The sequence below is a fragment of the Poecile atricapillus genome, chromosome 17 (genome assembly GCF_030490865.1).
Source record: "Poecile atricapillus isolate bPoeAtr1 chromosome 17, bPoeAtr1.hap1, whole genome shotgun sequence".
Lineage (NCBI taxonomy): Eukaryota > Metazoa > Chordata > Aves > Passeriformes > Paridae > Poecile > Poecile atricapillus.
This window is the reverse complement of record NC_081265.1, coordinates 10,275,503-10,289,752: the sequence shown is the minus strand read 5'-3', so window position 1 is coordinate 10,289,752 and position 14,250 is coordinate 10,275,503. Positions and strand designations below refer to the sequence as shown.

Sequence of the window (14,250 nt, the reverse complement as noted above, 5' to 3'; positions counted from 1 at the left end):
CATCCCTGTACAAACCCACACTGTTCATCTGCAGGGTCCCAGGGCATCACAGCGTGCAGGGTGGACACCACAAGCAGTCTGATGAGTGATGGGTTGGATCTCACCACTTTTCCTCAGAAAATTTCCAGTGAAATAGCATAAATTAGGGAACAATGGCTTCAGCACTCCTCTCCTTCCTCCCAGTGTGTTCCTAGAGCCAGCTCCACTTAATGGGAAAGGTCAATAACAGAAATGAGACTTAGTCACAGTCTTTGTATTCTCATTGCTTGCAACCACCCACCGTGTTTTCCTCATTTTGCTTAAGATGTCTCCCAGATGGGTTCATGTTGACATTTTCTCTGTATTTCTAAAAGGGTTGTTCAAGTAGGTTTGAGAACGGGCCTTGCAAAGTCAGGCTGTTCTCCCAAGCCATGCTTTCCATCTTTCCTCTTCACTCTTGGATGCCTCTCAGAAATCAGGGACACACAGCCAGACCCAGGAGCTGGGCAGGGGTCCCCTGAGGGCAGCTGAAAGGTGGTACTTGTATATTTCTGAAAACTTTCCTGGATTTGGTTGTTATAAATCCCAGATGGGCCAACAAACAGAAAAATAAGTCCCATTGTGTGCAAGAATTCAGCTGGAGCAGCTGTTCCTGCTGGAAAGGTCTCAAGGTCCATGGTTCTGTCCTGATAAATGGGCACAGACGTGTGGACTGGTCCCCTGAGGAGACTTCTCCCAGCTCTCACCTGAGGTTTCCTGATGGCACCAGAGCAGGACTGGCCTCAAGAACAGGCAGGAGAGGGAATGAGCTGCAGAGCTGCTCCTCGCAGAGCTGGGGCACCAGCCCCGAGCTGCTCCCCAGCCATGGGCACAGCCTGGCTCCAAGAACCTCGGGGATGAAGCTGCAGCACTCAGTGCCAGCCCTGCCCTGAGTCACAGAGACTTTCCACTGTCTGCCAGGGATATTTCTGCACATTTCTTCCCTTTACAGACACAGGGAGCCAACTGCTTCTTCCCTTCCAGAGGACACTCTTGGAGATCACACCCTCCTGGCCTCTCAATCTTGAGGTCCTCAGGCATGATTTTTCCCCTTTCCCTCTCCTCAGTCTCTTCTCACATTGTGTTTTCAGGTGTCTGACACTTCTTACCACTCCCCTCTGTCCTGTCCCCACAAGCTCCACACCTTGGAATGAAACACTCAAAGATCTCCCCAGGCTGTAGCAGAGGCTTGGCCAGCTCTGAGTGAAGGACACAGGGTGCCCCAGGGCTGATGTTGGGGTACTGGGGTCCACTGATGCTCACACAGACCATGAGAACCTCCACAAAAGGCCATCTCATCTTCCCCAAGCCAGGGGAAGCTCTGTTATTACCCCCAGGGTTCCAGAGGTCACTGCCAGTCAAAGTCGTACTGAGCACTGGGTCTGCAATCTCCCCAGCCCCTCCTGTGAACCCCACAGCCACGGAGAGGAAAGAGGGAGAGGGCCCTGGCACACGGTGAGGAGCTCCAACAGGTCCTTGGTCATTAAATCAGAGAATTGTTTAGGTTTAAAAGGACCTCTAAAATCACCAGGTCCTCAAATGCCACATGCACATGGCCACTCCCTCTCCTCCTGTCCCTGTTCCCTGGGAGCAGAGCCTGACCCCCCCTGGCTGTCCCCTCCTGCCAGGGACTTGTGCAGAGCCAGAAGTTCCCCCTCAGCCTCCTTTGCTCCAGGCTGAGCCCTTTCCCAGCTCCCTCAGCTTCTCCAGTCCCTTCCCAAATTCCTTCTCTGGACTCAGGCTCCAGTCCCTCCATGTCCTTCCTGCCCTGAGTGTCCCAGAGCTGTCCCCAGCACATGGGATGGGCATTGCCCTGGCCCTGCTGCCACAGCCCAGGTGCCACTGGCCTCTTGCCCACCTGGGCACACCTGGATTCATGCACAGCCTCTGCCTCCAGCACCCCCAGGGCCTTTCCCAGTTCTCCAGCCCCTCTGCCCCAGCCTGGGGTTGGTGTGACCCAAGGGCAGGATAAGCCATTGCTTCCCTTTCCTTCCATTTAGAGGGTGAAGAGGCTCTTACATTCCAAATGCTCAGCTGACAGCAGGCTTTGTGTCAGAGTGGACTGAGAGGGAAAGACAGAGGCTGTAGAGCATCCAGAAAAACTCAATTTCCACTCTCCAATCAAACTGACAAAGTGCGTCCTTAAATATTTGATGCGATCACAATCTCTGCCGTATTTCAGATAAGCATCAGATCGTTAGCCAGCAGGTTAGAAAAGAAAAAGGGGGGGAAAAAAAGGCTAAACCTTCTCAAGTAGCATTTCTGTGAGACATTGGGAATATTTCTCTGAGACTTGATCCAGAGGACAGAAGAATGTCCTTAGGAAACTTCTAGATGAGAGCAGATAAATGCCCATTGAAGTGTCACAATCAATGTTTTCTATCAAAGATGCTCTAAAAGGCTGTACATCTGAAGAACTGAGTTAATGGAAGATATTTAATTAAGACTATGATTTTCTGGCATAATAATAATTCTGAATGTAGAAGGGAAGCTGTGAGCTGCGAGCCTTTCCCGTCTGACCAGCCTGATCAAAGGACATTGCATATGCACAGAAAGCACAATGTATGCAGCAGATTGTGTCACAATGAATCTTGGAGAAGAATGAAAACTTTCCTCATCTAAGAAGTGCAAGGAGTGAAAGTTGGAAGAGAGATTTTTGTTCTTTTGTCCAAAAACTAAAAACTAAAAAAAAAAATAAAAAATTCCAGTTTTCTTAAATGCAAAACACACGATTTGGTATTTTATCTCATAAGCCACATACGCAATCTTATCATCTGCATTCTGCAAAATTATAAATATGGAGTTAATATACGACTTTGTCTAGGGCTGTTCTCCTCCTCGAAAGCTGAATTCAGTATTTAGAGCTCATTATTCAACATCGCATTTATTAAACAATGCCCTTTCAGTGGCGTTTTCATATCTACATAATGAAAATTCCTCCTCTTCAGAAAAAGATGAGGGAAATGATTGGGATAAGAAGTAATCCAAGCTGGCCAGGTGTACTCCTGCTGTGCATTAACTGGCTGTGCTTATCCCACGGGCCACATCTGCATTCAGCACTGAAGAGGCACTGCAGGAAAGATCACAAAGGAAATCAGGGAAATGCACATCCCAGCCGGGAATCCATCCTGGAACAGCCAGACACGGGGACAGCCACGTGCCCCACGCGGAGCCAGGGACCAAGGACAACGTGGAGGAGCTGGAGTTGGTAGAACTTGGCATGACTGGAGTGCCAGGGGTGCAGAACAACCCTGAGCTGTGGGTTTTGGTGGTCCTGGCAGGGAGGAGCACGAGGGCGCAGCCACCGGCTCCAGCAGTGGTGGTGAAGCTGCAGAAGAGCCCAGCTCACCCAGGGGAGGCTCAGGGTGGTCACACCATCCTCTAAGGTGTCACACATTTACTGGTGAGGAAACCACCAGCCCAGCCAGGACAGATGGCCAGCTGTGCATGGACACAGAAAATGTTTTCAGAAGTTCCAACAGAAATAAAAACTTTCAAGGCAGACGCTGGGAAGACAGAGGGGGAGAACAGCACAACAGGCTGCAATAAAGGAAATTGAAAAGAGACAGAAAACCTCATTATAGGAGCAAAAGAACACTTTTTCCTTCTCGAGGGATCACTGCTAAGCCCCTGCAAATGAGAGGCCTTAGGACTGAAATGACCACTGAGCACCAAAATCTCCACTGAGCACCAAAGGCAGGGACTCAGCAAAGGCACGGCTTTAATTAGATGACGAAATTCTGTCCCCTTCCAGCTCTCATTGGCACTGAGGCAGTGGCTGTGCCCTTTGCTAACATCTCCCCTGCTCCAGGGCCAGGCAAAGCTCCTCCACAGGGGCTCCACAGGTACCGTTCCCTCCCACACATCCGTCTGATGAACAGAATCAAGCCAAGCTCAGAGCAGCTTTTCTCAGCCTTTAGCTTCAATTCAATTCCTGTTTCAGCTTTAAAGAGCCTGAAATGTGCCTGTTTTTCCTAGGTCTATCAACAGATACAATAAAAGCCTTTCCCTACAAACCACATCCTTCTGGCCAGGGCCATGGCTTTCTTCATCCAGGGGTGAATACCAACCTTTCCTGGCACACAGGTTACAGCAAAAGGCTCTGTGAAACTTTGTGCTGAACTTGAAAGAAGCTGGAAAGGTAAATCATAAATGAGTGTTTCCTAAATGAGATGTTCCAGCACCACAAGCTGCAAACAGCCACACAACTGCAAAGGATTATTGGTCTCTATATATTATTAATCAACCCCCAACAATAAATAATAAGTCCAGTCACACAAGGCCATTTGCATGCCCAGAGCCCTCAACATTTAATGAGGTTTCCTTGGAAGTTAATGTGCCCAGAGTGGGAGGCTCAGAATGGGCCACAAATATCAATATTGATTTATTTTGGCACTATCTTGGCCAGAACCCCCTGGCAAAAGGAGCCCTTTGGGCTGGAGCATTTGCAGTGGTTCTGTGAAAAATCAGCAGAATGCTAAATTTCACTTTGAATTTGAAATATAAATCTGAAATGTACATTGCTCAAGCTTTGTTGAAGAAACAATTTATTATAGTATTTAATCTTCTTGATATAAGAAAAGGAGATTTTAGCCTGCTAATAAGCTGTGTAGAAGCCATGACTAATTAACCTAATTATAGCAGTCTGTGACAAAATATGATTTTCTAAACCCATGCCTCAAGTAACTAGAATTGCCAAAACCTCAAAGGCTAATAAACCAACAGACATCAACACAAACACTAATAAAAGTTGGCACCAACCATATGATTTATAGTAAAATCAATACTACAAATCACAAAAGACAATCTGCAGGGGATTTGGTATCTGATAACACAGAATTCACTATCAGAAAGTCCTGAAATTCATAAAATCAGTGCAGATTGTTGGGCAGGGACTCTTGGAGATGTCTTGGAGGTGCAGGCTGAGGACACCTGAGGTGTGCAGCACACCTGGGAACCTTCCCAGGCAGAGCAGCATTTATGAGCATCACAGCTCCCACCTCAACCACAAAGGAGTGGGACGGGCTCATCTCCAGGGGAATCACACAGGGAACAGGAAAGGCCATCCCAGCCACATGGAGTGGGACTGGCAGCACAGGATGGGGGAACTCACAGAGAAAACTGACTGCAGGCAGCTGGCAAAGGCATCCTTGGGCTCAACAGGAGAAACAGAGACTCACAGAATCATAAAGGTTGGAAAAGACCTGTAAGATCACCATGTCCAACCATCAACCCAACACCAGCACTAACCCTCAAGTCCCACACAGGCAACATGCTGTAAATAAAACTGATTCTTACATCACCACAGGTGCCAGAGACGGATCAGCACCACAGTGAGACAAGAGACACAGTCCCAGCAAGGTGGGAATGGACAGGCCCAAGGTGGAGAATATTTGGACCCTTTTCAGAAAGCAAACCCCACCCTGCTAAATCAGGCCCAAACCCAGCACAATGCACATTTGTTGACAGGAGCAAGTATGGGATAATTCTCATGTTTTTGGGATGCTCTTCCTTCCCTCTCACTCCAAGCACATGGCAGGTGCCAGGCTTCCCCATTTCTATGACAGAATATCCCTGCAGGTCTGGCAGCTGTCACAGCTCCAACCCCAGCACATCCCTGCAGACATTCCCACTTCTTCCCAAACACAGGAGCATCTCCATGTCCTTTACAAACCCCAGCCACAAACCCCTGAGGGTATTAGTCTGGTTTAACAGGGAGAAGCCTAAATCTCAGAGGGAAGAACCATCTGGACCTGCAGAACTCTCCATGTCTGTGGCCTTGTTGTGCTGCCCCTCAGGTATGGGCAGAATTTTGTTCACCAAATGCCACAAGGACCCTCTGAAGGGTTTTTAGAGGAGATAAGGGAAGCTGATTTCCCATGGATCTGGTACCTTGATTCCTCCCCAGGAGTGATCAGACAGGAACTCCACAGGGCTCGTGACTCCGGGCTGTGCTGGATACCTGAGCAGGAAATCCAGTTCTGCTGGGTTGATTTCTTTATTCATCAGAAGTATCTGTAATTCCAAACAAACAAGATATCCTGGAGCAGCCAGGATCCAGAGCAGCAACAAACTCCAGCAGATTAATTATTCAATCAACATGCTTGAAAAAACTGTGGCTAAAATGTACCAAATGCCCTGTGTTGGAGAGGTGTGATGGACACACCAGGCAGGTGCTCTGAGTGTCCCAAAAGAGGACCAGGAATGAGTGTGGAGATTGACAACAGGACAGGAAAAAAGTTGGGAAAACCATGTGGCAAAGGCTGAGTTCCAGATGGGTGGAGAACATCCTGAGAGAGAGAAGGCCATGGCAGCAGAGCCAGACTGGACAATAAAAATTACACAAACACCATGGGCACGGGACAGCAGCTGTGCAGCAAGCTCTTCATTGGGTTCAGTGCAAGAGGCCTTCCAGGCCAGTTTGCTTTGCCATTTTTTGCATGTCCTGCAAGCAGGAATTACTCTCTCAAATAACCTTTGTCAGCGTAATTCAAATCCAACGCAGCATCTGTGGATGTTATTGGCAGGAATAAATCCTGTGAGGAGCAGCTGAGGGAGCTGGGAAGGGGCTCAAAAGGAGCTCAGGGGGCCCTTCTGGCTCTGCACAAGTCCCTGCCAGGAGGGGACAGCCGGGGGGGTCGGGCTCTGCTCCCAGGAACAGGGACAGGAGGAGAGGGAACAGCCTCAGGCTGGGCCAGAGGAGGCTCAGGGTGGACAGCAGCAGGAATTTCCCCATGGAAAGGGAGCTCAGGCCTTGGAAATGCCCAGGGAGGTTTGCAGTGCCCATCCCTGGAGGTGTCCATGGAATTCCTGGAGGTGGCACTCAGAGCTCTGGGCTGGGGACAGGGTGGGGAGGGATCAGGATGGACTCAATGATCTGTGAGGGCTTTTCCAGCCTGGATGATCCTGTGATTCAAGAGAGGCAGAGAAGAAAATCCAGCCCCTGTTTGTGCTGCTGTGGCGCTGCAGCCTGGCACAGGAGGTACCTGGAAGGTGAGCTGGGCGCTGAAGGTCAGTTTGTCCCTCTCAAAGAGCCCCCGGGCTGTGTACTGGAAGATGCAGAAGGTGATGCTGTCCATAAGGCTCAGCACCCGCCCTGCCAGGCTCTCAGCAGCAGCTGCCCTCTCGATGGCCTTCTGGAACACCGTGTGGAACGCCTGCCAGGGGACACAGGGCGGTGAGGGGCAGTGGGAGGTGCCCTCTGCACGCCCCTGGGGTGTCACAGCGATGCCAGCTCAGGTGCTGCACGGCAGGGAACACCCAGAGAGCAGCCAGCCCCTGGCTCTGCTGCTCGGGGACACAGAGCCTGGCAGCGGTGACATCCCCTGGGACACAGACAGGGCACAGGGAACTCCCACACGAGGCTGCAGGAGATGTTCCTGTGTCCAGCTGGGATGACACAGCCACAGCCATGTTCTCTGCAAATGTGGAGCCAGCAGAGTGGAGCTCCCAGAGGAAACAGACTCCAGAATGGTTTCCATGGGAAAAAACTCCCAACAGAAGCCCATCCATCCAGTGCCACCCCTGCCATGGACACCTCCCACTGTCCCAGGCTGCTCCAGCCCCAATGTCCAGCCTGGCCTTGGACACTGCCAGGGATCCAGGCCTGCCACAGCTGCTCCGGGAATTCCATCCCAGCCCCTCCCAGCCAGGAATTCCTGCCCAATATCCCATCCAGCCCTGCCCTCTGGCACTGGGAGCCATTCCCTGTGTCCTGTCCCTCCATCCTTGTCCCCAGTCCCTCTCCAGCTCTCCTGGAGCCCCTTTAGGCCCTGGAAGGGGCTCTGAGCTCTCCCTGGAATTTTCCCTTCTCCAGCTCTCCCAGCCTGGCTCCACAGAGAGGCTCCAGCTCTTGGATCATATCTGTGGCCTCTTCTGGACCTGCTCAATCATGTCCACACCTTTCCTGTGCTGAGCACCCCAGAGCTGGGCACTACTCCAGGTGGGGTCTTACCAGAGAGGAGCAGAGGAGGAAAGCACATCTCCCATTGCACAAATATTTCAACTCAGAGAAGAGCAATTCCTCCAAATAAATAAGAATAAAAATAAGAATAAAAATAAGACATAAAAAATAAAAAATAATTATTTTTTTTTTAAAGTCCCATGAGTGTTTTACTGTCTGGACCCAGCAAAGGACTGGCTGAGGAGGGCAGGGAGCAGTGAGCTGAAGCAGTCATTGAAGTCCCCTCAAGAGTGGGTGTCTGCATCAAGAACAACCCTCTCACATAAGAGGTTAAGGATTATTGCAACAACATTTCTGATCTAAATGAGAAAAGACAAAAAACTTTCAGAGTCATCCAAATTAAAAGAACAAACAAATAATCAAATGCAACTGGAAAAAGAAAATTAACAAGAGCATAAAGCCCAAGCCCTGGTTAGCAATGCAAAGGCTCTGTGTGCTGGGCCCAGCTAAAGGAAATAACCAGGCACATTGATGGCACCAACTGCACAAGGCATGACCATGTTGGCAGCCTTATTTTAGGGTTCTACAAAGGAAAAATGATGCCTCAACAAATTAAAGTAACATTGATTCCGAATGCATTATTAAATAATTGCAGAATGCATTCTCCCACTCAACATTTCTTTAAATTCTGTTAAAACATGCTGCAGAGCAGCACATAAATCTTTGTGTTCTAATTTATAATGGGCTCCCAGCTGTGTGGCAAGTATTCTAAAATCATCCCTGTGCATCTTTACACAATATTTTATGATCTGTCATCAAAATGTATTAGACAAAAACATTTCCCCCAATAATTTTCTATGTATTTATACAAGTTGCTAATGTTCACTGGAAAACATAAAACAAACTAACTCTGGGAGACACAGACTGAAGGTGAAACCTCAGGAACTCCTGTACCTATTATGTGTGTGCGAGGGATGGATCTTTCAAAAGGCACAAAAGATACTCTGTACATTTTTTCTGATAAAATTACTTCAACAAACGAGTCATAGATAGCAGAAGGAAAAGCTTCTTTGTGGATGAGGCTCAGAATTCTGTAGTCTCTCCTCAATTCCTTTTTCCAGGTCACTTGGCAAGGTAAGGAATTGTTTGGAAGGAGCTGGAGGATGCTCATTTAACCCTCCATCCCCCAAAACACCTTTCTTACGTGGCAAAAAGAAAAGGTTTCCATTTAATAGGATATGAAAGCTGTAACTTTTTCTAGACAGGGTTTGGAGCAGCCTGGGGCAGTGGAAGGTGTCCCTGCCCATGGAGGGGTGGCACAGGATGGGCTTTAAAGCCCCTTTCAACTGAAGCCTTGTGTAATTCTGTGACACTGTGACTGCAATTCCCATTTTATGGAGCCCCCAGAGGGAGGGCAGGTACCTTCAGGGAGAACTGGTACATGGGGTGGATGGTGTGGAGCTCGTTCATGGTGAAGTAGAGCAGGGCAGCACGGCTGGCTGCGGGTCTGTAGTGCTCCCTGGCCTCGTTAATCCTGGCTTCTGTCACCCTGAACTGCTGCACCTGCAGGGAAACAGCAGAATTCCCATCACAGCAGCCCTGGGCTGCAGCCCTGGGACAGGGGACACGGGCCACAAAGCCATCAGGGCACAAGTGACCAGCATGGCACCACCCCTGCCAGGCTGGAGCTGCCCTCCCCAGCATCCTCCTGCTCTGGAACCTTCCATTTAACTGCATTTTCCACCCAGATGCCAAATCCCCTGTTCTCCTGAGTCTCCTCCAGACTTCTCCCTAGGTTCCCTGCTCTTTGCTAGCTGGAATTGATTTCCTCATCAATGAGTTTCTCCCGCTAATTGTCCCTCTCCTGTGCAGGCCATTAACAACCCTGGGCTGAGCAGGGTGAACATGGGAACCACAATTCCCAGTTCCCCTCTGGGCATTTACCTTAGCCCAGGCAGCCAGCAAGGGCAGGTGGGCAGGTGGCAGTGCTCACATAAATGCTGATTTATGCTCTGAGGAGTGGAAGGGTATGAAATACCTGAGTTCTTTCAGACTTACTCAAGATCACAAACTCCCCAGATTCCTGTCCCTGGTCAGTACTAAAATCCAGCCTGAGGCAGCGTGGTGGACCCAGGATTATGCTGGAACAGTTTAAAGCTGCCTTGATCCAGTGTGTAAATTTTATTGTCTTTACATCAGGCACCAATGCTTTCTCTTGGTCCTAAATAGGTCATTTAACACAAAAAAAGCTCCAAAGAACTAAATGGCCTGGAGCTCTCCAGAATGGAGAGCATTTACAATTTATACCAATTTCTACTCCCTCCTCAGCAGACGGAGCAGAAATGGGCAGAGCAGAGGTTACATTCCACCCAGAAATCCTCAAAGGACCACAAACATGCTTTTCCCCAGGCTATCACTGTCTTTTTACCTTCTCCACAATCTCTGCAGCTGTCCTTTTAGTGGTCTCCAGGTTCTCCACCAGCTCTGTGTCTCCCAGGAAATTCCCAGATGCTGATGAGAGCCGAGAGAGCAAGTTGTCCTCTAACGTTTTCAAGGTGATCTTGAATCCATTCTGCTGCTTTGTGAGATCTGACTGCAAATGAGAAATTCAGGAATTTTTAGCCATAAAGGATGTGGTAAAGTAAGGATTAATCACCTTCATGTGGAAACAGGTTTCCCATTGACAATTGCCATAGCCCAGTGCTTATTCCTGCTCTCTGCAGCTCCTGGGAATGGGCTGAATTCTGGGATCTGGGATCACTCCTTATCCAACAAACTCAGAGAAACCTGGAACAGCACAGAAAGCACCAGGAGAACTGAGCCCTTTTGCTAGAAATGTAGGAAAATGCTGGAAATGAATCAGGAAAAAAAGACCTTTATCCCCATCTCAAACACATATCCTGTGTCTTTGTACCTCATTTCTTGGGGTCAAATCAGCCTGGAGAGTCCCTGCTGCTCCTCACCCCTCCTGCTGAACCTCTGCTCTCGCCTCTCCACCCCACCCCAGTCACACCAGCACTGGGGAACACGGGGTTCAAACCTGATGGTAAAACCAGCAGCAAAGCCCCTTGGGCAGCAAAGTGAGTGTGGGGAGATCTCAGGCTCAGAACTGAGGGCAAAGCCACGGCCTCTGCTGTCCTGCTCCCATTTGTACCCTGGCCTCGAGGTCCCACTGGCACCAGTGGCTGCTTGGGCTAAAGCTGGACCTGACAAAGATGGACAAGCACATCCAGACCAGTACAACTCTCCTGTGCCAGGGGCAGATTTCTGAATGACACAGAAAATCCTTCCCATTCCTCTGAAGTGCCCTCTCCATCCTCTGCAGGCACTGGTCCCACTGATGCCTCAGGTTCAGCTGTGACATTCTCCAGGTTCTGCACTGGTACCTAACTCTGAACTCCACACAAAGTGTCAGCAAGGTCTCCTCACAGCTCAGGCACACACAACAATCCTTCTCCAGCCCCACAACCAAGGACAGCGCTGCAGCTCCAGGCCCAAAAAGTGCAACCAGCAGGGAATTGAGGAGAGCAAGCTGGGAGGATGGGACTGCATCACCTGCAGCTGCAATTGCACAATTCACCCCAAGCTGGAAATGGAGCAGAACTGATCCAAGAGTGAAACTCCTGAGCCAGGGCCCATCCTGGGTGCAGCCACGGCCGGGCTCTTGCAGTGCCCAAGGTGCATCCTTGGAAGGGCTTTTAATAAATCCCTGCTTTATTCCTTTAACCCTGCCCAGCCTCTGCTCCAGGAGCCTCTCCAGCAGAAACACCAGTCATTAACAGTGTTCATGGTGGAAATAAAGGCTCCTTTCTGAACCACTCCTCCAGGACAGCCTTTCTCCCCTGAGATGTGATTGCCCTATTCTGTGTGTTTGCTCAGAGAAAACTCCTGCCTCTTGGCTTTATTGTGGCACTCCACAATATGTTCCTGTTGTGAACACCTATTTTTAGAGTTCTCACACAAAATACCCTGTGGGAAAGCTCTGACTGGGATGCTGGTCTGAGCCTGGTGAAGCCAGTGCTAACACCCTGTGGAAAACACTGCTGGGTGATACTTGCTTCAAACCCTCAGGCTGTATTGAAGTGACACAAACCAAAAAATTCAAGATTGTTTTACAGCCCTGCAAAACCCAGCAGCCCTAAAACAGCAGCTGTGGGGCACATGGGGCTGAGATGAGTCCTGGGCAACTGGCACATGACAGGCTCAGTGCCACAAGCCAAGGATCTAATGCCCCAAAGAGAGTTTTGGGAAAATATGGGCCCCTGTAGGGTCTGGAGGAGCCCAGGAAGGAGAAATGTGAAACCCTATGGCTCTCCCAATCCCACCATGCAGAAGTGAGCCTGCAGGATTTGCTCTGTTGTCAGAGGTTTTCCAGCAGATTGAGGGATTCTCTCATTAATAACTCATCTTCCACTATGTGGGCTGAGATTCCGTGCACACCCTCATTCCGTGTTAACAGCAGCTCCGCTGAGCAGGCACTGGAGTGTGTCTGCTCTGGTATTTCAGCAGGAAAGGGCTGTTTTAAAGGCCTTTTCTGTAGCCTTTACACACAGGAACTTGCTCCTGGTGCTGGTTAATATTTCACAAGCCTTGAACCAGAAAACTAATGTGGCTAATTGTGTGCGTTCCTGCCATTCAAGCATAGCCTGCCTTGAAAAATGACATTTTGCAAGCTCTTTCTGCAGACCACAGACCCTGAGCCCTGGAGTTATTAATGAGGAGGGGGTGGGATTTTGTTCCAATTGCCTGTGGTCCCCACACAGGTTCTGGGAGCACCCTCAGATGCCCAGACTGGGTGTCCCCAGCACCTGTGGGTGCTGCAGCCTCATCCTGCTGTGGTTTGCATTCCTTATTTCTGCAGCACAGCTCATTAGCTGATAGAGGAAAGTGCTGCTCCTGGGAAACAGGTTATCCCAGAGTAACTCCCAAACCCCATTCCATGGGAAAAAAAAGCTCCAGCTCTGCAGCATTCACTGGAAATTTCAGTGGAAAGATTATTACAGAGCTGGCCTGGCCTGACTGAACACGTGCACTGAGTTTATTCCCACTTGCAGGAAATATTTAGGATTATTTGTATTTGTTACACTGCTAAAAGTGTCATCAGAAGGGAGGATTTTCTTTGTAAAATTACCTTGAAATTAAAGCCATACTAATTAAGAGAGAGAAAATATTTTGGCCTGTTACAAAGTAGGAGGAAGAACTAGAAGAGAAAAATATCATTACAAGCCTCACAATATTTACAGAGAGAATCCTTTACCATAAATGCTGAAAATTAAGTGAGATTAATCCTCCTTCCAAAATTAAATCTGTGAAGTCCAGAATAAAAGGGAGGTAATGAGAAACTCAGCTTTCAGGCACAAGAGGAGGAAAAAAAATAAAGATAATTTTTTTGAGAAAAACCTTGAAAATTAAGTACAAGGTTTCTCAAAATACCAAGAAAAGAGAAGGCTGAAGGAGGAAAAAACCCTCAATGTTTGTCATACAAGGAAAATCTGATTTTGTGAGGAGCTCAGCAAAGTCTGCAAGCTGGCATGTGAAATGCTGTTTGTTAAAAACAAAATAAAAATTAAAACCCAGCAATAATAAAGATAAAAATTTGAAAAATTAAATTAAAAATGAATTATGATAATGATGATTGTAACACTTGCTCCCAGTGTAAACTCCCAGGTGCTGACCTTCAGCTCCTCCAGGTCAGGCCTCTCAGTGTATAAAAACAATAATAATAACAACAACAATATTAATAGCAATATTAATAACAAAATTTAAAATAATAACTATAATTAAATATATAATTATATATAAAATAAATAATAATGTAATAAATGACATTTATATTAAATTATAAAATAATATATAATTTACAATCAATAATTATAATTCTATATTATTACTGAATTTTATAATGGCATTTTAGAATTATAATTTTAGAATTATTATTTATAAATTTTATTCTTTTGTACTATATAAGTAATAAAAAATAATATTTATAATTAAATTATAAGTATAATAATGATGCTACTGATGATTTCTGCTTGCTCCCAGTGGCAGTTCCCAGGTGCTGACCTTCAGCTCCTCCAGGTCAGGCCTCTCAGTTGAGATCAACAATAATAATAATAACAATAATATTAATAACAATATTAATAATAACCATATTAGTAATTATAATTAGTAAATTATAAGCATAACAATGGTTCTACTGATGATTTCTGCTTGCTCCCAGTGGCAGTTCACTGACCTTCAGCTCCTCCAGGTCAGGCCTCTCAGTTGAGATTAATAATAATAATAATAATAATAATAAATAGAAGTATAATAATTGTTCTACTGATGAT

General features: G+C 47.6%; 1 protein-coding gene across 1 annotated transcript in view; it reads right to left on the bottom strand.

Annotated features, from left to right (window-relative positions):
- LOC131585928 (dynein axonemal heavy chain 9-like) overlaps positions 1-14,250 on the bottom strand; it is an 89,019-nt gene that overhangs the window by 44,180 nt on the left and 30,589 nt on the right. The window contains exons 12-15 of the mRNA XM_058852587.1: positions 10,350-10,514; positions 9,344-9,484; positions 7,005-7,175; positions 5,911-6,033 (exon numbers count right to left, since the gene is read on the bottom strand). Coding sequence (XP_058708570.1) covers positions 5,911-6,033; positions 7,005-7,175; positions 9,344-9,484; positions 10,350-10,514 — 600 coding nt within the window. The remainder of the gene's footprint in view (positions 1-5,910; positions 6,034-7,004; positions 7,176-9,343; positions 9,485-10,349; positions 10,515-14,250) is intronic.